The sequence below is a fragment of the Ixodes scapularis genome, unplaced genomic scaffold (genome assembly GCF_016920785.2).
Source record: "Ixodes scapularis isolate PalLabHiFi unplaced genomic scaffold, ASM1692078v2 PGA_scaffold2__306_contigs__length_199485367, whole genome shotgun sequence".
Taxonomy (NCBI): domain Eukaryota; kingdom Metazoa; phylum Arthropoda; class Arachnida; order Ixodida; family Ixodidae; genus Ixodes; species Ixodes scapularis.
Window position 1 is genome coordinate 20,285,335 of NW_024609857.1, and position 27,920 is coordinate 20,313,254.

Below are 27,920 nucleotides of genomic sequence, written 5' to 3' on the forward strand. Positions count from 1 at the left end.
AAACGTGCATTTTTTTTTAGAAAATAATAGAAGGAAGGAGTTAATTCATGTAAATGCCGACATAATTAGTATCAGCCCAATGTATGCCCCGAAATGAAATTACTAGATGTTTATACGTACCAAGCAAGGAATATTGAACGAGTATACTTTGGTTTTACTGCTGCAAAATTTGTATTGTCATCATGTGGTATATAAGATCCGTTTTGTGCTTTTACGGGCACTTTGCTGGGTTGTTTGTTTGTGCTTGTTTACTCGATTCGCAGTGCCCGTAGGCTGTTGTAAAGTTCAAAGGCACTCCTGGGTGTCGCAATGCCGGACCCCAGTACGCCAGACGCTCAATGAAACACTCTCTGAACATTGGAAACGTCAACAGTTTACTTTTAATGCTTGATTGTGCCGTATCAAGAAGACACTTTCACACATTTAGCGAAAAGCGCAAATACAAGAAAAATAAGCTCATCCTGGAAGAAGCGGACACGATGATAACTAATTCATCACAACCTTTGCCAAGCAACCTACCGCGCTTAGACGACAATGTTGTATGTCTTGTTCGCCACACGTGAGTGCAATAGTTTTGATCAATAACGAGTACTCACGATGAGTGCTATATGCTGTCGAGTTCTAACAAGTGACAAAGTGCGGAAGGTGTACACATAATAATGGAAGTATAGGCCGAGCATACTATCTAACCATACATTTTATGTTACAAAAACGTACACAGTGCGGCAAGAAAATGACGAATTGGAATTTAAACCGGAACAATCAGTACGAGTATTCTTTCGTAGTTGACACCCATTCGCGCTTCCCGGTGACGTAGTCGTCACTTCGAGGATATCGAGCGAAACTCTAAGAACCGCTCGCGGCATGCGATTCGAAGCCACTCCCGTCTCTGGCGTTCATTGCGGACGGAAGTGTCGCTTTGACGGAATCCGAGTGTCCCTATACTTTCACTGGATAGCGTGAGTACGTGAGTCAATAAATGAATACTGAGTTCTTACTTTTTCATTGCAATAAGTGTGCCGGCGGAGTCCCAAATACTATGTTGCCAACATCCCAGCTACATTTAGAGCCGCAAAACGTTTCAATTAAAACCGGCCCTAAATCACGCTTTCTCGTCACGCGATTAATTGGTTTGGACAATGAGCAATCCGGGGAGGAAGAATATGGGGATGCGCCCTTTCTCAGAGAATGGCCTAAAAATTACCCCAGTCCGAAATCCTATAGCAACGTGAGTAATTTAGTCGTATCAGTTCACCCAAGCATTACTTGAATTGTACTATTCTTCAAGCCCAGTGACAGAGACTGGCAGATATGGATGTGTTACCGAACCTAAAACAGAGTTTAAGATTCGTTAATTTCATACTACTGTCTTTGGTATTTATATACTACGCAAGACAGTTCTAGCTGTAACACGACAGCTGTGCTCTCTGCGCACTGCAAGCGCTGCACAGCAGCCGCTACTACGAAACACTGGGGATGCCTGAAACTGCGGAAAAACGCTCTTCAGCCTAATCCCCACTTTCGCCTCTCTTGCACTGTTTTCCGGAACTTGCGCCAGGTGGCGCCAGTAGCACGAGGCGGCAGCCTTTCACGCGTCGCAAAAGTGCAGCATTCTGAGTAGTGGCAGAAAGGGGGTATTGAGGGAATCAATAAACACGTACCCCTGTACCAAATTTCTATTTTTTATTTTTTATTATTAATACTACAGTATCGAACACTTTATTACCGCACTTCGTAAACACTTCGGTGTCATTGTCACAAAATGGCTGCGTATAATATGAATTTAACCTCGTAAGAATGATCTAGTGATCACAGTAAAGTGGCAGGTAGACGCGGCTCATAAGCATGCCCCTTGTAGGGGCGCTTCCCTGGAAAATGACCTCCCCAGAGGAGAAGCCATCTTTCAGTGAGGGTCGCAAAGTTGTTGAAGCGCGTAACATGGTAACGGTTGGAAAAATCACCATGAAAAGTTCGTTAATGACTCTCGTTAAAAAGTGTGCAAAAAATAGTGTCAGGTTCTTTGACTATTGTATTAAAATATTCTAGAAGTTGCTTGTTCAAAATGTTTGTATAGGGTGATTACATCTCTGTTTCGTGAATGTCTTTCTTGTTTCGTGGAGATTGTCGATTTCAAATGTTGTGGTGAGTGAAGTTTGAAAATTAGCGGTTTGTTCGGAACAGTTTTTTTTTATCTCAACACTTTTAGTTTTGTGTAAGTCGGCGTACAAGCAAGCGGTGTTTCACCGTACAGGCACATCGATGTAATCATTCAGTTACCAGCGTTTTGTGCAATCTTGCAGCATAAAAAAAAATAATAATAAAAGAATAAATGCCACGACGAAAATTATTTTGTGCTTAGATTTCAAGCTGGACAAGAAGCATCCGCTGTCACTTGTCGGTCTCACTTCATGTCACGCCGCAGTAGTACTGAAAAGACGAGTAAGCGTTAAGCTAGCGTGAATATCAGGTAAAATAGAGTACACAATAATAAATAAATAAGCAACTATTAAGTGAACGAGAAGGCAACACCAAGGGTCAAAAATAGCATAAAGAACAGTAAATAAAACAAAAACGGAAAGTAACAAAAAAAAAAAACGCTTTTATGCTTTTAAGCATTTTTGTCTTTCTTTTAGTGTGTAGCAAATTAAATCGCCCAGTTCTATATTCTCGATATTATCAGGTAACACTGGTGAGATATCACCTGGCTTTCGCTCCTGTCTTAGCTAGATGCTATAGGTAATCCTAGATGCATTGAAGAATCAAGACAAAACAAAAATCAATGTTTTCACGATTAAAAAACGAAAGCACACACACACTCACAGACTTATCGATTAGAGCGTTAAGATGAAGTCACGCACGAAGTGAAAAAAAAAGAAAGTGAAAAGAATAAAGGGTTTAGATCGACCTTCAAACATAGCACAGGCAGCATGACCGTCGAAAAAGTCGAAATGACTAACACTACTTGAAGAGAAGAAAGTGCATGGCAGGAGACAAGAGTCGCTCGTAGAAAAGGGGCGAGAGAACAGGAGAGAAGGAGGTTGCAGGCGAGAACGAGAGATCGGGAAAAGAAAGGGATGAAAGGTGAGAAGTGTGAGTGAGAGGGAAAAGACGATTTGTGTATAGATAGATCAGCGAGAGCGAGAAAGAGAAAAAGAAAAAAGGTGAGAAAGAGAAAGAGATAAAAAAATATATGAATAAATAAACACAATGAAAGGTGAAGAAGTAAGGGGAAAAACTATTGTTGTGCTATATAGCCCCCTAACACTAAGGTGGCAGTGGAGCGAAAGCTATACTCCAATTCACCTCAAAAACCGTAGTAAAAAAACAAAAAAAAAAAAAAAACATCTGGTGTTATGTGGAACGTTACTGAATTTCCCCTTTCATACGTTGAAGTAAGATATATGTAGGCGCGTGTTAGAATACCTGTAGATTATTTTATCCTTTTATCCCCTTCGCCCTCAGCCCCCTCCCCTCCCCCCCCCCCCCCCCCTTCCCATTTCCCCCTTTTTTTCCTTCTTTTTTTAAAGGTGCACGTATTGTTTTACAAGTTCTCTAAATCTGGTGCTAGCACGGTTCTGGCTAATCGAACTTCTGTGAACGTGGCATTGCTACCGAAGGTGGAACTTGTGTTCGGCGTTACTCATGTGGTGCGCGAAAGCTATGAAGCCTTCGGTTGTTGTTTTTTTTTGTTCGTTGCATACGTTTTATTTTACAATTTTACCTTTGTCGGCGAACTTGCACCCGGTAGGATGTATACACAAATTTATAAATGACCAAATGCGCATGCTTACATTCCACTACAGACTACCGGATCAGCGAGAGAGGGGATGTAAAAAGAAAAAAGGGCGAGAAGAAATTCGAGAAAAAGAGAGAGAAAGAGTGAGAGAGAGGAAGAGAGGTGTTTCTACGAGCTAAGGTGGTGAGTGACCGTAGGCACTACCTGATATTTTTTCTTGGAGCACCTGCGTCCACAGCAGGACTGGAGCAGCGACTTGTCCTCGGAGCCCACCGAAGGGACTGGCGACAGAGGAGGCGTCGAGGACGGACGGTTCGGCTGCCCGTTGTACGGCACCTCGAGCTCCACGAACTCTCGGTCCTAGCGGCGGAACAAAGAGCGTCAGCTACACCTAACGGCAGTGGCTCGTGAACTAGTGAGTTATCTAACCCCAACGGCGCGACTCCCAACAAACGCGCCGGAACGCTGTACCGCCTATACTCCTCACCGAAGTAAACAAACTCCCCAGCCCAGCTCGTGGAATATCCACAGCCCAGCAGGTGCGCGCGTCTCATTGAGCCTCGATTGTGCGCGCGCAGCCATAGCGCCATCGACAGTGGATCTCCGACCCGCCCCAAGCGGCGAACACGCGAAGCTCGACGAGGGTACGCGGCAAAACCGGCAGACGTGTGCGTCTTGGCGTCGACGAGCTCCAGCATCGATTTTTGTTGTAAAAAAATTTGCAACACGCGCTCGCGAAACGCGGACGCAAGATCGTATGTGGCGGTGCGGCGTAGGTCCAACTAAGGCCTCGGTCCAACATAGTTACGAACAGGGTGAGAGCGGCGGGACGTCTCTTTGCAACGTCCGGCCTTCGCATACGCGCCCTATGCCTTCCGTCGTACTTCGGGTGCGCGTGCACGCTAGAGCCTTCTGAGATGCCGAGACGTTATCGAAGGAAGCTCGCGCTGGAGGCGGGACAACTGAAAGACATCACCGCTGTTCTTATATCTTGTAAGCGACGAATGTTATGACGCTAAAGAAGATGGCCTTCTACTATGTCGAGACCGGTTATAACGAAGTCGGTTATAACGAAATAACGGCTACAGCGAAGCGATCACGATTCCCCATTCCCTTTTGCACTTCGTTATAACCGAAGTCGGTTATAAATAAATAGTGGATATAGCGAAGTGATTTCCGATTCCCGTTGACTTCGTTATAACCGGTCTCGGTAGTAGTTGCTATTGGCTAGTACCCTTGTAGCAAGTTGCAGTAAAACTCCCGGAAAATTGCGATTTTGATGGATTTTGTTTTAGGCGACTCACTTAGGGTTATGCCTAACGAACCAGCAGTTGCATATTATCTATTATTGTTTTAATTATTATTGTGTATGGGCTATCAGCTTCTCATTTATCGTTCCATACGGCTCGACTATGCAAACAATCTTGAAGCCTAGTCGTGCACCTGTGCGTAGACGTTGCCGTGTTACGAGGCTTACAGGAGAAAGACACGGACAAAAAAAGAAGGCGCTTTGACGCTCTTTTTAAAACAAGGGCTACGAGTTTAACAGTATTAATCTCAAAGTTTGTTTCTTTATGCTTCGTGTTCGTTGCCCTCTTCATACAGAAATGATTGAGTCGCCCACGACCTTAGTATGTACACTGCTCGACACTATTAACACGAACACAACATTGCGCATTATTATTATTTTTTATTTTGCATATGACGACATTTTGTTTATGATGCCCTCTCATAACGTTCGCGACCAGAATATGCATAGGCGGTTAATTAGACTTTAGATGTTCCGACAGCGTGAGTTCGCCCTGCCAGAGTATGGTGACACTGCTACACGCTGTATATATATAAAAAAAAAATTAGCGAGTGCATTTGTGATCCTTGTGATTCATCATCATTCATCAGTTGCGCGCGACAACTTCCACAGGTTGCGTAAAAAGCACTGTTAGATCTGGTAGCCATTGCGTACTCAACATTATCGCTACTGGACTTGATGTTTCGACACTACCCTAATTATTATCAATGAAAGCAAAATTTCTCTAAAAGAACGTCAAACCGAGTTCTCAGTCAATCATGGAAGAGCCTACCACGGCGACGCTTTTGGTTCGCGCAAACTGAGCAGAACAAAGAACATACTGCTGCGTCTAGTTTAGCGGAATGGTTCGGATTCTCGCTGCTCTTGCTCAACGACGATTCCCACAAAGCTCCTAATTACGGCCGCACCAGCGATAGCATCGGTGCAGCTGCCGGTCCTAACGGCCTCGGCCACCCCAAGATATCCTTCTAGTCAGACACCGTGTACAATATAAAAGAACGACCCAGCCAAATCCCTTCGCCTTTTAATCTTTGTCTTTCGAGGCGCCTTGTCTCCTCGCACAGATCCCAACTGCCATCAGAAATGTCAGACTCCGCTTCTATAAAAAAAAAAAAGGAATGAAAAGGAACCAAAGTCTCACCTAAAGTCAATTTCCCTCGATTCCCTGGCTCGACGTTTATTACCGCCCGTAAGACGCTTATCGAAACCCTAGCGTCTCGCAGCCGCCCGCATCCACGAAGCGTCGTCGTCGACGTACGGTACCCTCAAAGCCGCGCGCAATGCAGGCAAAGCCACGCCAGAAACCTAACAGCAAACGACAGCCTCGCAGAACGAACGTACGCACAGGCTAAGGGAGAACCGCTCGCGAAATGACTCATAAATAAGGCGCGTACGACAACGAGCGACCGACGGTAAAAATGGCCGACATTCGCAGCTTGTTTTTCCCTTTCTTTCCGTCATATTCGTTCTCTGGCTCTATCTTTCTTTCTCCGGCTGCGGCGGCGTTCTTTGACCGAGTTCTCCATCGATTCGCGAGCGCGAGGTATAAAAGAGGCTCGCGAAAAGATTTCCTCTCCGCCCAAAGAGCGCCGGTCGCCTGCATAAGCATCTCGGCCGTATAACTCGCTCGGGGGAGCGCGCGAGAAAGCGCGAGACAATGCGAGAGCTGGGTCGCCCCCGAGCTATTATTAGCAGACGACCGAGGACGCGGAGGGCTGTCGACGTAATAGCGCTCCGCCACTCGGCGGTGACGGCCACACACAAAATATAAAGAAAGAAGAAAAAAAGGTTGTTCCCTTCAAATGGGAAATCGGGACGAAGGGACGCTCTGGAACGAAAGGCTCCACAATAGTCCTAGTTTTTCGCAGGCACTTTCTTGAATCAAGAAAGCAATGTGGCATGTGATCGGGAGGGTAAACCTAACGGATGAAACAATCTGAAGTTCAAGGCGGACTTTAGGCATCGCACGATGTGCTGAGTAGAAACTGACTGTGTCAGTTGAATTGGAATCTGTACCGCATAGCTGACAGCGCTTTCATTCGTGCGGTCGTTGTTCATTTTTATACAGCTGATTAGATAAAAATGAATTACATCAGTAATTCATTTTTATACAGCTGATTTATTTTGAAGGGCACCTCTTCTTTGAATGCTACAGGGAGGTTTCACGAAGTTACCTTTTCCTTACGATAAGCAGATTTCAACCATGTTGATGGACACTGTCCGCCATTTTCCCCATTAGTCTGCGTGAGCTTTTGGCGTCGCTTTTTTTTCTTATGTCGGTGAAGGGCACAAAGATGGGCAGCGGCTCTGTCGAAGACAGAACTCAATAAATATATCAGGAGCGTATTTTGGGCCGCATACAAGTTTCTCTTCTAACAACAAGCGGAGGGGCATGGCAATGTTGTTCCTATCGTGCTTTGGGAAAAACGACGGCGGGAACACCGAATGTGCGCAAATCCGCAGTGGTAGGCGCTGACGCATCGGTGTCCCAGCTCTCTTCAATTTTGGAAGAGCTACAGCTGATGAGGGTTAGCATAGATTCGCTTCAGCAGCTTCGCTCGAAGGTGGACAGCCTTTTGGCATTCAGACCCGTCGTCGAGGGGATGAATGAGACGATCAGGGGAGTTCAGGCCTCGATGTAATTTTCCTCTGTCCAGTACAGCACTCTTTTGGCGGTGGTCACGGCTAATGACCAGGTCATTAATGAGGTCAGGGCTGAGGTGACTGAGCTGAAAGGACATATGCATGAGCAGGCCAGAGAGATTCAGGCTCTCAAAGAAGAGCTGAACATCGACGAGCGGTACAGCCGCCTCCCTAATCTGGAGATTCACGGCCTGACTCAGCGACCTCGGGAACACCTTGGGGAAATCATTGCAGACATTGCGCGCAAGGCGGGCGTCTCCGATTTCCAGCCGTCCGATCTGGTTGCCGCACACCTCCTCCCGAGCGGAAAAAGCGAGACCGCACCGGTTTTGGTCAGGTTCCAACCGGTTGGCGGCAAGAAAAAGTGTATTGTGGTAGATTTCACGCACTAAACCAGGGGTCAATGCTGCAGCGTCTGTATTTCAATGACAACCTCACTAGGTTCAACCGTGGGCTCTCTTGGATGGCTCCTTCCCGCCCCAGAGAAATGAACTTCAAGTTTGTACGAAAGAGGGACGGCAACGTTTTTGCGAAGAGAGACGAGAAAGACCGTCCCATCCGAATTTACCAACACGCTGATCTGGAAAACATAATGTAACTTGATGGCTTTGTCTCAGTTTTCTTTTTCTAAGCTATCGAATTTTTAGAGCCTTAAAAGTCGGCACCACATATATACTGTGGTACACGTAAATATTTGCAGCATTAGAAAATATTGGGATCAGTTCTGTTTTTTTGATAAGAGATGTCACCGACGACGTTGATCCGTTTGTACTCTGGGAGATCAACGCTCATGAGGGATTAACTGAATGTTATCATCTTGATGGTTTTAGTACATTTTGTTTCACACGACACGGAAGAAGAAAGGGGGGGGGGGGGGTATAGCCGTATTTGTAAAGAATTTGTGGCACGCAAAACGTCAAGATCTCACGTTGGAAGCATCTGAATACTTAGCTCTAAAAATGACAAACTTTTAAAGTAGTTTCTTTCTGCTCGCTCTGTACAGAACCCCATCTGATAGCATTGCCAGCTTTATTCAAGAGCTCCGGATGAAACTCGAGGGTCTGGAGGTTGAGCGGTGTCTATGCATTACGGGACATATTAACATCGACACGCTGATACTTTCTAATGACCACATGGTAGATTACTTAAACTTGCTTGGGGAATTCGGAGTTGACTGCCTGATTGCCTCGGCCACAAGAGAAGAACATCTTTTGAACATGTTGGTGTAAACCTGTATGGATCATTTGAACATAAGAGCGCCTGACGCTTCAATCAAATGAGCCGTGATTGGCCAGAAATTGGCGGAGAATTTCTTTGTTGCGCGTCGTCGTGCCTTTGGAAAAAATCTGCCGGAGCGCTCCCAACCCCGACAAACAATCATGATACTTGATTCGAAACGCTATGATGAGCTTATCGGGCGTTACCGCTGGGAGGATCTCGTTGGCTTGTCAAGTAAATCCGAACGTTATGACAGGCTTACTGAAGTTCTAAATTCTTTGACACCCAATTGCTTAAAAGAGGTGCGAGTTCGAGAAAGAAAACCTGACCTTCCGTGGTTGGATGCTGGCATTTTGGCAGCAAATAAGCAAAAGGAGCTGGCATGGGCTCGCAGCAGGAATAACCCAAACAGTAAGCAGCTAAGACAAGAATTTAAGATAGCCAAAAACCGTGCCAAAGCCATGCTGCGTTCGGCGAAAAGAAGACGTTACAAGAACAAATTTCGTGAATCATCTCGTGACTTTGCCAAGACACGGAGCCTTATTAACAAACTCCGCGGGATTCCTGTTAAGGCAACCTCCCAGTTGGAGACTTGTTTTGGGCGCGATGCATTCTCACTTGCAAACGACTTTAATGCATGTTTCGCTTTTTTTTCGGGAGTTGTCAAAAATCAAGAGGAAAGAACCCGAACATCAAAGAAAATCGTAGCTCCGTCTGCTTTCCTTACGTGCTTGGACAGGCAGGAGATGTTTTCTTTAATGTACGGCCTCAGCTCCAACAAACCCGCAGGTAGCACCAACATTGGGATGGGTGAGCTCCGAAGAAACTTTGACGCCTTGTGTAATGTCGCGGCACACAGCCTCTACTGGAAAAGCTATGGGGCGTGTTGAACACCAGTTTTGACAATAACCAAATCTCCTGTGCTTTGTTTCGTGATGTATCCAAGACGTTCGACACGGTTAGTCATAAAATACTGCTTCAAAAACTGAACCTTTAGGGTTTCAGAGGTCCAGTTATTTCACTTCTTACTAACGTTTTAATTAACCAGTCTCAGATGACTTTGGTTGGTGACAAAAAAAGATTCTAAAGGTTTGCTGAGCAGGGTTCTATTTTGTCCCCTCTAATATTCAACATTTATGTTAACGACGTGCAATCTTGTAGTCAGAACTGTACCCTTTATCAGTACGCGGATGACACCCTGCTTTTATCTCGTCGTATGCAATACAGTACCGCAGTAGATATGCTGCAGGATGACGCTATGCACCTGTTGGATTGGTTTGCGTGACATGTTATTAATATCAATTGCACAAACACAAAACTTGCTTGTTTTACAAATTCGCTAAGGAGTGTTTGCCTAGGTAGGCTCTTGATTGTGCATACGTCACGTTGTGCAGATTGTAGATGTGTTCCTGTTGAATATATTTGTGATGTTAAGTACATGGGAATTGCGTTCGATTCTAGATTATTCAGGAACACGCAGATGCCAAATATTTGAAAAACAAATAAGAAGGGTATCCTGTCTATTGTATTCTATTAAGGTGCTTGTCCCGATGTCGATTAGGATACTTATTATGCAGGCTTTGAGATAAAGTATTTTAAGGCATGACATTACTTCACTTGGAAACTGTCCCAGGCGATGGCATAACACGATTGATGGTGTCATGAAAGGTATGCCGAGAAGCGTAGCTTACAACTCGGAGTTTATTTCAGAGGACAACTTGTTTAAATCGCGTTAGTTGCCTAATTTCTAGATGCTATTCAAGCACACCATTATCACCAGGCACTACTGGGACAGCTCTTTTAAGAATCCCAAGTGTGTGTCTAGGTCTTTCAGGAGAAATCAACGGTTTCAATATCCCAGAAAAACAACGCGTTATGTAGAAGGCGTGAGACCTTTTAATGTACCAAAGGTATTTAATTAGCTTCACGAAGGCTTACTTAACATAAAGTCAGTGCCAAAATTAAAGAAAGCTTTAAAGTGTGCCAGCTAAGGCCCATCTCAAGACCGATAGAGAGAAAATTGTATCTTGTTTTTTTTTATGGGATGTTTTGTGTATCCCTGCTTTCGATTTGATGGTAGTGTGGTGTCGCATGCTCTGAGTAATCATATTAAATTAACATTGTTTACCTAAATCTATCCAGAAACAAATCGTTTTAGGATTTGTGTTTTTTTGTTTGACTTCACGAGTAGCGTGCTCATTAAGGTGGTGGTCATCGTACAAGCCCTAGATGGCATTGATGAACCCGTGTCTGTGCCTGGTTTTATGGGTTCGTGCAATAAACGATATTATTATTATTATTATTCGATACATCAGATAAAATGTTAATTATAAACAGTGACGCGGGGGTATAGACTGCTGATTAAGTTCTTAGTGTAAACATATAACGTATAATTTATCAAATATCTCCGGGCTGTTGTGCCCTTCGTGCTCTATTTTATTTTATATGTCTACATTATACAATTCACACTAAATGTGAAATATGTTTCCAGAAATAATAGCGGACTCTGCTGCTTTGCTTTCCATCTACCTTGTACGCAAATAACTTGGATCGATTTCAGATAAGATCGGAGTACCCTGAACCTTTTTCGTTTCTTATACACATACAGAAGTGCACATTGTGTGAGCGCATCTTTATTCGGCCCGCAGATTGACCAACCAAAAGCTCGAGCTAAAATCGACGAAAAATATTTTTTTCGATCGAAAATGCTAAATTGGTTCAGCGGACGACAAAGCGGCCACCGCCGCCAATAATAGAAGCACGAACCATCAGGAAAGAGTTATATTCCAGATACTGACGTCTTCATGGCGACGCGAACATCAACAATCGTCGGTCTGGGGTGCGCACTTTGCTTTGACTTTGAAGTTATATAGATGATCATTTTAGCGGGGGTTGGTTTAGAGTGGTTATTGAACTTGTTTGTCAAAACTTTTAAGCGGACTGGGCCGCAAGGTGGTGGTACATACAATAGGTCGCCCTGCGTAACCCCACGGTTGTGGATTTGGTGTTTATTTTTGTATTGACTTCGAAATACCAGGAAGCTGTCACAAACTTACCACGGTAAAGGCAACGCTCGTGGAACTTAGACCACTATTGTAACAGAAATATGTAGGGCTCCATAACTGAGCTTCTTTGTTTTCACTGAGATACCGAGCCATAGAACCGGGCCAAGATTAACTTCCCCCACATTTTACGCAATCTACGTTGGTGGCACAAGCCCCGCTATGTCCAGAAAGGCGACCACCTGCCGTGCAGCCGTAGTAATCGTACGATGTGAACGGAATATGGCTGAGTTCACGCTCAGATGCATAAAAGCGTAAGAATGTGAGCACATTACGCGAGCTTGAAACGTTTGCTTTGGTGTCATTTTTGCACATATTGTTTACTCATACGCTTCAACGATGCTTTTAATTTTTTAAACAAGTAACCCATAAAAAAAACGACTTGATATTTTGTTTGCGTGAGACCAACATTAGTTAGATGAGTCCCCAGGGGGTTTGGGGCGTCTGCTCTTCGAACGACACCCACTGTAATCGAAACAAAGCAGTCTGATTTGACTCGATTGTCGTCGGGCATCTCAAAAACTCCCTGGTGCGCATGGTTCCTGGCAAGGTAAGAACGGCAGGAAGCACCTTCAGCCGTCCCATTCCCAACGGGGGGGGGGGGCTCCTGACCTTCGACAACGCTTCGACGTATCGTGCCCTGCCATTCTAATTCTGTCAGTGAGTATAACAATTAAAAACGTGGTATCAGCGCTACTTGCAGTAGCAGATGGTTTCCTTGTGTTCTCCGGGGATGCGGGCGAATATCAAGAAGCGTGCTATAACGTCTTCGCGGACTGTCTGACCCAGTTTGCCAAAAGGCGGTTGCTCCAAAACATTCCAGTGCTCCGAGACAATCACGGTGCTTCTTTTTTCCCGCGGGCTGTGCGTGGCTACGCGGTTAAAACGTTAATTAGAAAAGAAACAGCCCTCCGTAATTATCCATTTCCTTTCGAATCCGGCGGTGTAGAAACGTCGGTGACCAGGCGACAGCCCTTTTTGGCGTTTTTGCCTTTGTGTCATCGTGGCTCGGCGATTTCGAATGGACATGGAACTCCTGCGTTCTCCCTAAACCAGCACGGGGCCTGGTTTCCCGCTAGGGGTCGCTCGTGAAGGCGGAAGAAAATATATGTGTACTCATTAATTTCGATTAACCTCGGTTTGCCGCACCCTGTCTTGAACGTTAAACTGGAATTACGCTACCCGGTGTGTGGGTGTGTGCGTCCCTAAAACAAAGGTGTCCCCTAAAACAAGGGCATGTGTGTGTGTGTGTGTGTGTCTAAAACAAGGGTGTTCCCTCAAACAGGTGTGTGTGTGCGTGTGTGTGTATGCGTGTGCGTGTGTGTGTGTGCACATTTGTGTGTACATTAATAGCGCAACACCTAGGCAAAGATACATCTAAAGGAAGTCCGCAATGTGCTTCGAAGTGTGTTTACGTTTCCGCGAGTTATTTGGGGACTTCTATGTATACTAAAAGTATGTAGTCTAGTGAAAAATTAAATATTCGAAATACGAATTGTTTATACGTTTTTCTCATACAGAATCATAGCTATTTGTTTTGGATCTTTTAGTTTCTGTAAGCGAGATAATATTCAATGAGTTTCGAACGTAAAAATTCGATAGATGCCTGTCTCATTGGGTCGAAAGTAGAGTCAAGGGTATATTGCCAATCGATCCTCAAATTCCTGACTATGCACTCGACATGTGCTGGTTCCCCGATTCTTCAAAAACCTTCGGTCTCAAGGCCTTTGAAATGGTTTTCATACAAGAGTATAAACTATAAAACACATACAAACAAAACCCACAAAAATCGCTGGAAATTTCGAACCCAAGCAAATAGCTCGCGCTTTTCGCTTTAAATAAAACTAAAATCATCATGCATAAATTGCAGATACGCTTTTAACAAAACCACGTTTGCGATTTACGTGCAGTAAATAGCGCTTTTTGAAAATAAAGCGTGGGGCGATTTTTCAGTGTTTTGAATTTCGTTCGTTTTTTTTGGTTTGCTTTTCACATTCCAGCCTTACTACTTCTGTACCAAGGGGCATTTCGAAGGTCTCCACTCCTAAGCCCGTTCAAGACTCGACGACACAAAACACGCTGAGAGGCACGCGAAGAGACGCCATCGCTGATCTTTTCTAGCCTTACTCAGATGTCAAGCTACTCAAGCCTGCGATGGAGACAATAACACTGTTAGTTCTAAAAAAGCAACGACTTGTCTTATTACCGAAGTGATGACGTGAAGCGAACGGAATAAGCGGACACGAGAAGTTAAGGTGAGTTACGGCAGCGCCCACAGAAGCCTTTAAAGCCCTTCTCTCTGGTGGTCTCTGAAATTCCCTAAAACAAGGGTATTAGGACATGGTGATCCCGATGTTATTCGAAAACTTCTGAGTGCTTGGCGTTTGAAAGTGAGTTCTTGTTATTAGTATACTTGCGCCAACAAAACATTTTGCGAAGCTTCTGCTCTCCCTTCAGTGTGATTCTTCGCAGTGCAAATAACTTTTGAAACGGTGGATGAAAGCTGCGGCGATGCCTCTGAACAGCTAAATTGCCATGTTCTGATTTGTACCTTGGCACGCAAAATATTATACACACGCCACGGAGCGTTGCACGATCTGAGTTGTGATACGACTTGAACTGCACAAGAAACAGCTTATAGGCACCCAGCCGTGACCTAAAATAATTTGTGCGGCGTTCGGTGATGTGCGCTCCCGCGCCTTGTTACCGCGACACAGTCACACACATATTCCACTCTTGTCATAACCCCTCGCAGCGTTCTTTTTATCGTGTGGAACATGAAGACATATTGGAGACCACGCACGTTGGAGAACATTGATACTTCACATTTTCACGGATCACTCGTTAAGATCACACATTTCAGGTTCAACTTCTCTGCGAATCCAATGGCCATTCCTTGCTCCAAGTTAAGTCATTAGAATTTATTACGGATGACACGATTTTTTGTGCATCCTGGAAAGAATCGAAATCCCCATCCAAATTGAGACAGCCATAAGCTTACAAGTCAAAGAAAAAAAAAACAAAAAAAAAAAATTGGCTCTGGTCAAGTTGTGAGTGCAGCATCAATAAAAGCGTAAATAAGTCTATCAAGGTATCCGTTTCCGTGGATACATATCCAAACAGGTCGATAGTTTCAGCCCAAATGTTCCACTAAAATTCGTCTAAAAAATCATGTCTCGTGCCGAAGCACCGTTACCTGTTGCTTTTTCTTCGGGCCCGGATCATTAAGCCATCACGGAGTGTCTGGACTCTAGCGCAAAAGGAATCGCACCGAAAAGCCTATCCATATGCAGAGCACATTTTCCCAGCCACGCGCGATAACCTCAGGGAGACGATATATAAAAAAAAAAGTACGCGCGATATTGGCGAATTTAAAGAGGTTTCAGAGGTTTCCAAAAACGGCCCTGACGCAAAAAAGGCGTGGTGCGCACCTACGTCTACTGAAATTCAAAAGTAGATACTAAAAATTAAAAAAAAATACGCCGGTACGTACAACGTAGGAAGTAAAAAATAAAACGGGAGCGCCACCACTGCACCACGTTAACGCTTCGAGATTAATATTAAGTGATAGCCCGAATGGGTCTCGAAAGTACGTCCGGATGCGCGCTAGAGAAACTTCTTTAAGACGAAAGCTGCCTCATATACATTAATACTGAGTGTGCAAACTTTTTTTTGGAGAAGATAAATAAATAACTGAGATGGGGGCGTCATAGAGAAATAGAGAGAGCGAGAGCAAGAAAGAAGGATAGAAAATCGTTGCGAAAGGGGATTGGAGGAATGGCCGCGGTCGTTGGAGAGAAGGGCAATGAATCCCCGGTGTGATGCTAAAAGATTCAATTTTGAGGGCGTCTTTCCAACTCTCGCTTTCCGCGACCTCCGATGCGCGCCGGATTGCCCAAAGAGTTCTCGGAGTGGCGGGTAAAGAAAAGTACAAAGAAAGAAGGCTGCGCAAGATGGCTGCGCGGTGGAGGACATCGGTGAACACCGCTCCGCGTCTCTCGATCTCTCTTTCTATCTCTCGGGTTGCTCTACTAAGTCGCTCTTTTCCCCCAATTTTGGAAACGGGGAACGAAACCCTAAAAATAAAAATCTGGGAAGCGAAAAGGGACCGAAACAATGACAGTCAAAGCGTCCTAGACTTGACCATCATTGCTCTTCATTTACGTCGTGATGTGGCCGCTTTCAACGCAAATACGCAAGGCCTACTTAACTTCCTTTTTAATTTTACTTTTACTTTAGGCGTTGGGCACATCGTCCTTTTGAGAACGGAGTTTTCGCGAGTCTTTTTTGTTTCATTTTATTTTATGCAATAGTAAGGACCATTGAGTACGCCCAAGAAGTCACGTGACTGTTTTTGACCCGACCTTTACCAAATGAGGACAACATCCCGCGGGAAATCGGTGAAACGTTTTCGAATACCGTTCTCCAAACACGAATAAAGGCAAATAACGATAGATCTCCATTGTGCACAAACATAGCCCTTAGTCCGGTTAATCTAACCGCTCCGGTTAGTTAATCTAACTGTTGTTAAGCAGCAGGGTGGAATTTTGGACGTCCATATGGCGTATGCGAGTGTCACATCCCTTGCACGTGTACAGTTATGCCCGAAAATGAGTGTGCACCAGGAGAAAACAGGTGATAATTGCGTGTGCCCTGAGTTTCATGTAATTTCTAGTTCCCGTGAAGCCCCTCTTCAGGTTCACGAGGGGGGCCACCGCCGGCTTGTGGAGTTTGCTTTCTGTTTGAGCCGCCGGCTTTATCATTTAGCGCTGATTAGGTCGGTGACGCTACCATTGCGCGTGTCGCGTTTAGGCCTAGCGGCATTTCGATTTTGACGTCGGCGTTGGCTCGTGGGGACGACAGTATATTGACAAAAGTGTTGCTTAATTAACACCGGTGCCACCAGCGAGACAAAGCGACAGCATGTCCCTCTGCAGACTGCGTGCACGTGGAAAGAGGGTTACAACAGACGCCCTTCAAACCTCGGGACTCTAAAATTGGTTTCATGGACGGTCGTGTGGGTCTCTAACCTTAGCGGCTTTGCTTTGCTTTCCGAGCTGTAACGTCGAGCGATGCAGGGCGGGAAAACATCCGTCCGTATCGCTAGAACGCCACCCTTTAAATACACCGACGACGTCATTATCGACTGTTTTACCGGGATAAATTGAGGCCTAGTTTGGTCTGCTGTTTCAAGAAGAGCTCGCTGTTACGTATACCCAAACTAAGAGACAATCAGAAAGCCGGAGTTGAACTTGCTTCACAAGGGCTTTCGAATTCTTCTCCCGGAACGCTGCGGCCGTGAAACAGCGTCAACCAATTCGTGCATTTACTATTTGCCATATTCGGAGCTGACCGTTTGCTCGCACTCGTAGGAATTATTGCGATACACGTCAGTTCTTAGAGAAATTCGTCCGTCTGGTTTAAAGAAGGTAAAAAAAAACGGACTTCTCAGTACACCCTTTTGCAAAACGCGGGCATATCTTTACTCACTCTTTCTTTTTTTACGTTTTCAAAATCATATTTCTTTATTTTATTGGAATCAATAATCACAAATAGTTTCAATAATTTAGGACAACTTGCTAAAAGTGCCAATGATGTCGCATGTGCGCCTTGGTCAGCCGGACGTACAACCGTCATGATATAGCAGCGTAACAAGATCAGTGGCCTCAAACATTCCCACTTCATTGCGAACATAGGTATAAATATTCGCATGTAATTTGCACCACTGTAAATATTTTTTACTAGTGTCTCTAAAAAAAAAAATCGAACAGTAGCGGTTTTTAAGTTCTCTTACGGTTTTTGTGGAAAAAGTTCAGCTAAAGCTCATAAAACTTGTCATTTCGAAGGGAGGATTATTGGTTAATTTAGAAAAAAAAGGGCGAGCAACGCGAATATTGTTTTAATGAGTAAAATACTTTAACTTGAACTCATTACCCGAATAGAGCACAAAAAATAAATCTAATGAAAAAATACACGGAATCAAATGACAATCTCGTCTCTGGTATTGGGCAAAAATGCCGGCGTGGTACGTACACTTTGCAGCACTGTAATTTTGAAGGAAACAAAATGATGCAACATGTGTTTCATGAATAAACACAAAAATATGGTGGGGAGCTATCACTATAAATTTCAATAATTTCGAAGATGTTTTTTTTAGAGCGCAGCTCTTAGGGGCCCGTTCCCGGCTTGAGCGGCGTCGCCGTCGGCGTCGCCGTCGCCGTCGGCGTAACCAAGGTCATCCCAAGGTCACTTGACCCCCAAGGTCATCCCAAGGTCATGTGACCCCTCCCCAAGGGTCACGTGACCCCAAGGTCACGTGACACCCAAGGTCACGTGACCCCTCCCCCAGGGTCACGTGACCCCCAAGGTCACGTGACACCCAAGGTTACGTGACACCCAAAGACGTGGCTCCCCAAGTCACGTGACCCCTGGGGTCACGTGACCCCCGATGACGTCATCAGTGACGTCACTGATGACGTCACCGGCAGCCGCATCGTCATCGTCATCATCACTGATGACGTCACCGGCATCCGCATCGTCATTGTCATCATCACTGATGACGTCATCAGTGACGTCACTGGTGACGTCATCGGTATCCGCATCGTCATCGTTACTGATGACGTCATCGGCATCGTCATCGTCACGTGACCCCCTAGGTGACGTGACCCCCACCCAAGGTCACTTGACCCCCCCCAGTACCCTTCCCTCCTCCTCCTCAAGAGCTGCGCTCTAATTCGGCGTTACAGGGAGTTGTAAGCGCCTTTCACTTTTTTTTTCTAATGGCCCCTGAAATTTCTTAACTTTGTAATTTAGAAGAAGTTTGGAGTGAAATAATAATTTTAATCTTTAAGATAAAGCAATGATTTATATATCATTCGAAATAACGTTTTAATAGAAATATGTCACCTAAATTTTAATGTTTTAGCTGTTCAAGTTTTGTAGATAACGGGCCAGAAATCAAGTGACAAAACGTCAATGGAGCCATATTTGCGCAGTTTGGACGCGAAATATATGACCCCCATTATGCTGTGCATATATCAGTCAATAGCTCCCATGATCTATTACGGGTGCAAACTATTTGTAACTTCTGATATTTATAGTTTGAGTAGTAGGTGTCACCAAACATCACATAAACGAAAACTTCAAAATTCGAACATGCCGTTGAGGCGTGCACAAAATTTGTTTTCTTTTTACATATTATATTTTTCGCAAAATCTTATTATATTACGTTCCCTACACATGCTGTAAAGTAACATACAAGAAACAAAAAAAAAATGCGAAAGCCTTAACTGTTTCATGGAGCGAACTCACGTCAATAGCTTCGAAGCCTCGCCAAACCGCACCTAAACGCCCCTTTTCGAAGGAAGCGTAGTGAAGCCGATTTCTGATGGAGAGGCTCCCATTTGCTAGAGCGGATCATCAAGGAGCGAGGCTCCCCTTCGTTCTCGTGCAGCGTAGTTTCAAAAAACGCCATTTGAGAAGCCCTCTCCGTGGCGGCGCAGCGTACGCAGTGGCCCGGTCGCCGTTAAGAGGTGCGGGCTTGGCTGCACTGCCCACCCGGGCAAACTCCGGAGAAGCTGCACGGCCGAGCTCAGCGCGGCGCGGCCACTTCACGAGAGCGCGCGCTTGTCCGTCGGCAGCGATTACGGCCCGAATATCTATCGAGACAGAAGTTTCAACGAGTCGAAAGATCCAATGGGTCACGTGACAGGCGAAACGGAACAGCCATCGATACGAAATATCCAATTGAGACGAAATGTCCAACGATTCTTAATATCCAACGAGACGGAAGATCCAACCAGGTCGGAATGTTCAATGAAACTGGATAATTAATATGGAGACGTGGAATATTACTGTGCTGTGCAGTGTGACAAGCTAGAACCTAAAGTAACAGTATGCTAAAAATAAGTTTGCAATTCGTAGTTCAGTAGAAATGTTTCTTAGGAGACTTAGCTTTTTTTTTGTGAATAAACGAGTAATGAGGAAAAGCATCCCTGAAATTAAGTGTACCTCGGTGATCCTCGTAATTTTGTGACGAATTTAAAATGAATGTCCCTGGTGTCTTGGCCTCTCGGAGAGAATGGCTGGCTTGGGCAAAAATATACAGGGTGTCCTATTTAAAACAAGCTAAGCTTTAAAGAAAAATCAGACAGCTCTACGCGATAAAACCAGCTGTGCTTTGCTTGTAAGCGTATTTCGAAAGCGCAAATATGTAATTTATGAAACCTACCTAATTAATTATAAATAATTTTCAAAGTTTTTGCTGTCCCATTCCATTGCGAGTAGCTCTTTTGTTTTTAATTTAAACTGTTCATTGAAGCTTTCATTAAACGAGAAATGAAGCAAAAGACTGCCAAATTTTAAAGAAAATACGAGAAGGAACTTGAATTCCTTCAGGGTGCGCAGCATGCCCAACAGAATCGAATCAGACTTTTTTGCTGGACCCATTTGCTGTGGCAAGAACAACATCAAACTCCATCTCAGCAAGAAACGATCGAGAGGCTCCACTCAACAGATGCGTTTGCCTCATCGACCAGTGACCATGCTGCCATCTACCAGGACGTCTGCATTTACGTGGACAAAATTACGAACATTTGTGTGCTCCCAGGGGCTCGGTAAAAGTTATTTCAGTAGTCGTTTAATAACTGACGCATAAGTGAATAAATATTTCATATTTCCGCTGACCACGTTGTCCTCTTTTGAAGATCTGGAGGAAGGTGCCGCATGCCGAAAGGGGAACTTATATCCCTCTACGAAGCTTCGCCTCCGTAGCGTTTTTTTTTTATGAAAACAGTTGGTCTGGTGTGCACCAATCACTCATCGTTGTACGAGTTTACATTTTATTCTTGAAGCCTATGTCTTTTTGTCCGAAAATGTATTAATAAAACGGTAACCTACATAAAACATCTTTCTAATATAAATATTCGGTATTTGTGCAGTTGAGGCTCCGCGAAGTTGTACGTCTTTCTTTAGCAGTTGTAGATGTTATGCAAATTTAGAGAAATTTAACCAGCTTGCTAGAATCCGCCTGAGCGACCAAGATTCTTTTGAACAAATTTGAAGACCCACGAGCTCAAAATACGTAAACATTGCGAAATGCATTGCTCAAATCAGGTAGCCAGAGGAATGAGACTGTATGCCGCTCCGCGTACGATATCCACTTGGCCACGTGGCAGGCGAGACGGAATATCCATCGAAAAAAAAAAAAACGAAACAATTCAGACGGAATCTCCAACGAATCTGAATATCCAACGAGACGGAAGATCCAGCAAGGCCGGAATGTATACCGTGACAGAACGTCCATCGAGACAGAATGTCTAATTGAGACTGAATTTCCGAGTCAGAATGTCCAACGAGGCGGAAGATCCAACCAGGCTTGAATGTCCAACGTGTCTGAACATCCAACGAGTTTGAATATCCACAAGTGGATCTCTTGACTCGTTGGATCTTTCGACTCGTTGGATATTCAGGCTCTGAATCCGTCGGCAGCAACTTCCACAGTAGCTAAACGTGGCTGTTCACGCCACAACGCCGCAGACAACTAAGAGAGCGGAAAAACGGTATTCATGCTTTCGCATTCACGACTCATAAGAAGTGTTTAGGAGTCCTCGGATTTTTTTTTTCTTTAAATTTCAACATCTACAAAATCTGAAAATTTTGAAATATTTTGAGCTGGAACCTCAAGAGCCTCGCGGCATCTCGAGTAAATATATTGAACGAGGCAAAATCGGGACGCGCGCGTTTAGGTTATTTATGCCAGCACGTCAAATTCCTCTCCTCTAATTTCTTGTTTGGTTTGTTTTGCTCTGCCTTTTGCTTTAATTACAAAAGCCTCGAATTTCCACAATATACTGATTCTACTTAGTTTTGGGCATAGATCTGAGTACAGTCAACGCTATGAGTCGATGAATCCGACCACTGAACGCTAAAAGCGGAGAGTCGCGGCGTCTGGCATCTTGATGTGCGTTTGCTAAGTTGCTATCGCCGATAAACGGATCGAGCGCAATGAACCAGCACCATCTAGACAGAAGAAGGCCTCCGCACGCGCCATGACAGTCAGATCGATCGAGGCGTAAGATTGGGCACGAGTGCTGTGTCAGTGTTCGGCTAAAGCTCGCGTCCAATCAGTGCGTCGGAGGCAGGGCTCGGGCCCAATAGCCGAGTTAGCGCGATCCGACTCTGATGACGTTTCATGGAGGGAGACGAGACCATGCGGAGGCCTCCTGTTTAGGGTGTGTTGAATGAACGCGCCGTAACCTCGAAAGTAGTCTGCACGTTTGCGTTTCTGTGCAATATATATTCTTTGATTACGCGCAAAATGACGAAGAGAAAAATAAATGAAACGTCGAAACTTGTGTATTGCGTGAAGTTAGGAATGAAAAAAAAATACTGTTCTTCGTAGATATTTTTATTGTATTTTAATGCATTGTTTTCTTTAAAAATGTCTCAGATTTTTTAAAAATAGGAATAGTAATGAAAAAAAGGTGCTCTCGCGGAACGAATAAAGACAACTTAAATTAATAAATGTGATTATAGAATATTAGTTCAGGCGTTTTTCTTATTGTTTTCGTTTCATTGTGCTGGTTGCAAAACGCTTCCAATAGAAAATTCCTAATATAACGTTACCTTCCTTCCTCAAGACTACCAAACATCTAATAGCCAACCCATAAAAACAAAACAAAAGACAAAACAAAACAAACTAGCGTTTAGAAAAGAAAAAGAAAATGCAAAATCGTTTACAATTTTTTTACGTGAACTCGCATCCGATGTTTTTCACAGTTCTTGCTTTTACCTGAAGTGTTCGAGGTCTAGGCCACTGAATTCGCTGTCGTGCGTCAGAAGCGCATTTACTGCGACACTTGGGATTAAGGGTCACACTTTTGTAGTTTCATGCTTTGTATCTGGATGGTTTTTCACCCTGCCACAATCCATAATACTAGATTACCACTAGCTGCAAATAATAATAATAAAACAAAGCTACATCTTTTTGAAACCGGAAAGAAAAAAGTACCAAAGTAAACGACAAAATGAGAATACAGCCCCATTATAAACCCGGAATAGAGGCCTAACCAGCTTCTCTTACATGACGTGGAAACACGCCCAAAGTTCCAACCGGTTTCTCGACTTTAGTCTTGTGATGAAGAAAGAACAAAGCCGCGTGACACATCGACCCAAGTTGCGTGCCTCGAATCACCCCTCCCCCACCTACTCACGTCCTTTTTAATAGCTAGGTACAGTCTTGTTCACTTCTCATTGGCTGCTTGACATCCTTATCGGACGCTGCCGATCCAACTGGACATTTTACTCGACATAATGCTGTCCCTGGAAGACATGCGAACACTTTTGACCCGGAAGCGACAGGCAGTGTATATAATAAAAACCAAAGAGGACAAGAAAGCAGGCGACTCTAAAACAAACCGTACCCCCCCGCCCCCGTTTTGGTATTTTTTCGTGTTTTTGTAGAATTACTGCCATCACGTGACTCTCAAGCCTCGGTGACACTCTTCATACATCATACAAAAGACACAGAGTTTCTCTGCAGAGAAGAAGACAACATTATCTGCGGACTGGCCTCTCAAGCGTATTCGACATGTCTGCTTTAAACATGTGTACGCTTGGAACCTACCTAAAGGAAGTTTTCGTATGGTCAATCTGACAGGACCGCATAAGAAAGAAGAAGCACGCGACATGCAGTATTTGAAGACTGTCGTTTTAATGACATAATAGCAGCGCGATCGCGGGTTTAGATAACGCCAGACTCGACAGAGTCGGCTGCACAGACTCCGTCGTCTGCTACACTTTGTACTGTAGAGCCGGTCAATCATGGTCACTGAGATTGCTGGTGAACAAAGCACTTCTCCGGCCGTTGCAATTCGCTCATCTGTACATTATACGCTCGGCCGCTCAGCAGAAGGAGCGTAAAAGGACCGAACTCTAGGGAGTGGATATGCGGCGAATAACCGAAAAACTTCCGCCCTTTCTCGAACGGCGTAAAAAAAAACACACACACACACAAAAAACTGCTTTTTTGTTGCACATTTAGAGCGGAGCTAAACATTGCTCGCCCGGTAAAAGCCGCTACCGGAAGCGGCCGAAGCGCAGCGAAGGACGCGGGCCAATCAGGACGTACTACGCGGTTTGGCTTCCGCCTGACCATTATGCACGGTGTCACAGACCAAGCATTCTCCCCGCCGCCCATCAGGGCAATCTCTTCCCCAACAAAACACTTGAAGGCTTATTAAGACTCAAAAGTACATAATTATAGACTACTTGCTCATTTCGTTGAATATGTTTGGCGCTTTTTACTAATATGACGTGCTTAAACGAAGCTCTATGAGTGGTTTGTTTCAGTGGATATTCACTTTCCCCCTTGGACAACGCTGACAGTCGCGCTGTTCGCGTCGGCGGAGTTCGCAGCTTGTTCGTCTCATGGAGTTCAGTGCTTAGCGAATACGCGGCGGGCACGTCATTGTAGATCTTTGACACGTCAATTCCGCCGAAGTTGGCTCCATGGAGTCCAGCCTTAACACTATGTTTCTTCAGGAGCACAAGGTAGCAGTGCTTTCTGAAGCAAATTGAAGCAACCTAATGAGCTCCGCAAAGAGAGCTAATGGAATGTATAAGATGGGCAATCTTAAAGCGGATGCTGTATACGGGAATCCTGCAAGGACCATATTTGTGGTTGTTTCTTTGTCGGTCGGGAAAAATTTGGAAGATAGGCAGTTTTTTCGTGATCTCTTTAGGTCCGTGGCTGTCACGCTTTAAACAGCGCTCCAGGCGAGCAAAATAGAATATTTTATGGTCGCATTTCGAACATTCGTCATCAGGCTCCCCCGCTACGTTTGTCTATACTCTGTTCCATTATAAGTGCCAGCATGGTAAAGGTTACAAGAGCGAGCTCCAAGCTCTCAGTGTCCCAGCCAAGCACGCGCGCAAGTGCAGTGCAAGCATCGTTCAGGGGAACATGCTTTTGCTTGTAGCTTCGGCTTCGCTATCACGTAAAGCGAAACCTACTTGCACAATGATTCTATTCAATAAAGCGACACAAATAATGAAGCTGAAAGGAATGTATAATGAAACGCTGAAGCCGCGAGCTGCAGAATTATTTTATTTTTATTTAATTTTAAACGTTAGCACACATGGACAGGTGCTGACAGACGCTTGTATTCAGACTTGGCTCGTGCATCGTCGTACGTTGAAGCTTCGCTTTTATGGTCATGTCGCATGGATGGTGCAGCTAGAACTATATGGTCGCGTCTGGTGTAGATTGTGGACACGCTCGCGCCCCCTGCGCGTGAGCAACGGGCCTATGGCGCACGTCCTGTTGGTTGCACTGTAGCGAGCCATGTCAGCAATCGAGCGTGAGTTCGACGTCATAGCGCAAGCGATCAATGGCGTCGCGGCGCGGAGAGAAAAAAAGAAAGGGGGGGGGGGGGGTAAGGAAGTTTAATGGTGCGCTATTGCTCCCCTTTCTCTCCCGTTCATTCCGTATCAAACGGGGCTACGTGGTAATGCTGTCAAACCTTCATTGCACTGGAGGCCAGGCTAGAGTGCCTTCATACACACGCGCGCGTTTGCTTGAGTGGTGACATCTCAGCCATTTTTCCGCCCAATCGTTTTTTTATGCACTCTGAAGCGCGGGGAATCTGGTGTCACTCAGCTCGAGCGCGTAGCTTGGGCTAATGCATAGACGCCATTTTACCGCCCAGGTCACGCACCGAGTGCGCGAGAGCGTCACGCGCTGGCACATTCAGGGCAACAATGGATGTCTTCACCCTGAGACAGACAGACATGCAGGCACCCTAGGCCAGGCGATCTTTTTCTTTTTCCCAATACTGCGATACTAAAGAACTTCGTTAAAGGAACAGCAGCCAAAGCATTATATTATGCGAGGCTGGGACCGAACTTGTAACTTGATGCAAGGCAGTCGGTGCTACATTACACAACGAAACAGGAAAAAAATAAAAAAGGGTAAAGGGGGATGGCTACGAGGCCTGGACGTCCGGGCACAGGACACACGCACACACACATTGAACACAGAGGGAAAATCGGATGTGCATTTTCGGGCCCGACTCAGGCACACAGTCTAAGAGCGAGCGCAACGTGTCGGCCTGGATGTCTGGTGGAGCGGACGAGAAGACCTTAGGAAAACCCAGTTCTCTTTTATACTTCGTTTCAGCTCCGGTCCAGACGCAGCCAAAGCTACAAGCGCGAGCTCCGGGCTTTCAGCATCCCTGCCAAGCACACGCGCTCGTGCAGTGCAAGCACTGTTCTGGGCCAGATGCTCGCGCTTGTAGCATCGGCTGCGTCTGGACCGAAGCTGAAACGAAGTATAGTCACTCTACGCAAATGATATCACTGTCTATCATTTCACAAATGTCTACAGTGCAAACAAAGGCACGGGTGCGTGGGCCGTAGCTCAGCAGAATGCCTCGTATGCACGAGAACTCGCGCATCGAAGGCACTATACAAAGTCACGCCCTCGCGTCTGTGCCTTTGTCAGCAGTGCAGATTTTTGCAAAAAATAGAATATAGGTGGTGCAAGCTGCCGCCCAATTAAAAAAGTTCAGTCAGCTGTATCCGTCCACGATTTATGAACGTCGCAACTACTCCATGCATCTCCGTGCTTTCCCGGGGGAAAGCGGAGGACTCACCGTTGTTTTCTCAAGGCACCTGAGCAGATGGTGGTGCTGCAGCTCGAAGATGTCCTCCGGCCCGTCGTCCATGTCCTGGCCACTCTCCTGAGCGGCCAGCTTCGCCTCGACCGCCTTCTTCTTGCTCACGAAGGCGGCGCCGCTGGTCGCCTTGGCGATCCGAATGCGCGCCATCCGGGCTTTCTGCGCTCGCCGGAACCAGGGAGAGAAAGAAATACGGTGCAGGGGTTAGTGGAGACAAACAAGGCACGTACAACTGACAACATTTTATTTCTTTCTTTTTTTTTTGTTTTGCGTGGGCCTCTATTGACGAGTAACAACAAAATAATCACCGAAAACACCCCGTTTTTTACAGCAGAGCTGTTAAGGGCGAGGTTCCCCAGGATCGTGTCCGGTATGTCGACACAAACCTACCTGGACAGCTACCACCATCTATAAGCGACGGCGGCAAGCACACAACCAGTCTGGTTGGCGCCGTCGCTCGTAGATGGCGTCAACCTTTCCAGCTATCATAAAAGAATGGATAGTTGGGCGGCGCGTTGGGTGGGAATTCATCGTAGGAAACAGCCCGAAAAACAGACTACGACGAGGAAGAAGCACACAGTGTATCGAGTACAGCTCTGCTGGTCTTCCTTCTTCACGAGAGTGGATTTTTTTGTGTGCTTGTTTTGTTCTAATATTAAAAGTATGAATCGGCGTTGGCGTTATATCCAGGAAATTTACTTGTGGACCACTCTTTCACTTCGTAGGTAACGACATGGCCTCAAAGATAGCAAGGTGATAAAAAATACTCTAAGAAATAATATTTTTGGAAGATGTAAAAAACGAAAACACTCACACAGCACGTTGGACGTTGTAAATGTTTATACAGCGAGATATCGACCTGCCTTTGAGATCATAGCAAAGCCGGTTAAACGCTGTATAGCGGTGACCTGGAGTCTTTAACGTGCACCACGACGTAGTGATAACGATACCTAACACCGATACATCGTCCGTTTATATCAAAACCCTACAGTAGCGGGTTTGAACTCCGGATTCAAGATGATGCTTTGACCGTTTGGGCTTACGCTTACAAGACTACGCTTACGAAAGTTGCCTGGTTGCTGTGGACTCTAAACGGTCCGTATCCATAGTTTAGAACCCAAAGTACGACTTGTAGCTTAGGTGACACATATCTGTCGCCCAGTACAGAGGGTATAGACACTACCAGCCGTCCATTCATACATCCATTTATTGCCAAAATAGGCTATATGACCTATTTTAGCAAATAAATAGATGCTTAAAAAAGCGGGTCAGGT

The 27,920-nt window shown here is 45.2% G+C and overlaps 1 protein-coding gene across 3 annotated transcripts in view; it reads right to left on the bottom strand.

The window, feature by feature from the left end:
- Positions 1 to 27,920, bottom strand: part of LOC8024605 (potassium voltage-gated channel protein Shal) — a 312,928-nt gene that overhangs the window by 20,223 nt on the left and 264,785 nt on the right. The window contains exons 3-5 of one of the 3 annotated variants that reach the window (XM_042291764.1): positions 26,623 to 26,805; positions 3,941 to 4,096; positions 2,059 to 2,427 (exon numbers count right to left, since the gene is read on the bottom strand). In XM_042291764.1, the coding sequence (XP_042147698.1) occupies positions 2,407 to 2,427; positions 3,941 to 4,096; positions 26,623 to 26,805 (360 nt within the window). In that variant the 3' untranslated portion in view covers positions 2,059 to 2,406. Of the gene's footprint in view, positions 1 to 2,058; positions 2,428 to 3,940; positions 4,097 to 26,622; positions 26,806 to 27,920 lie in introns of those variants that run through there. The other 2 variants (XM_042291762.1, XM_042291763.1) reach the window with 2 other exon arrangements.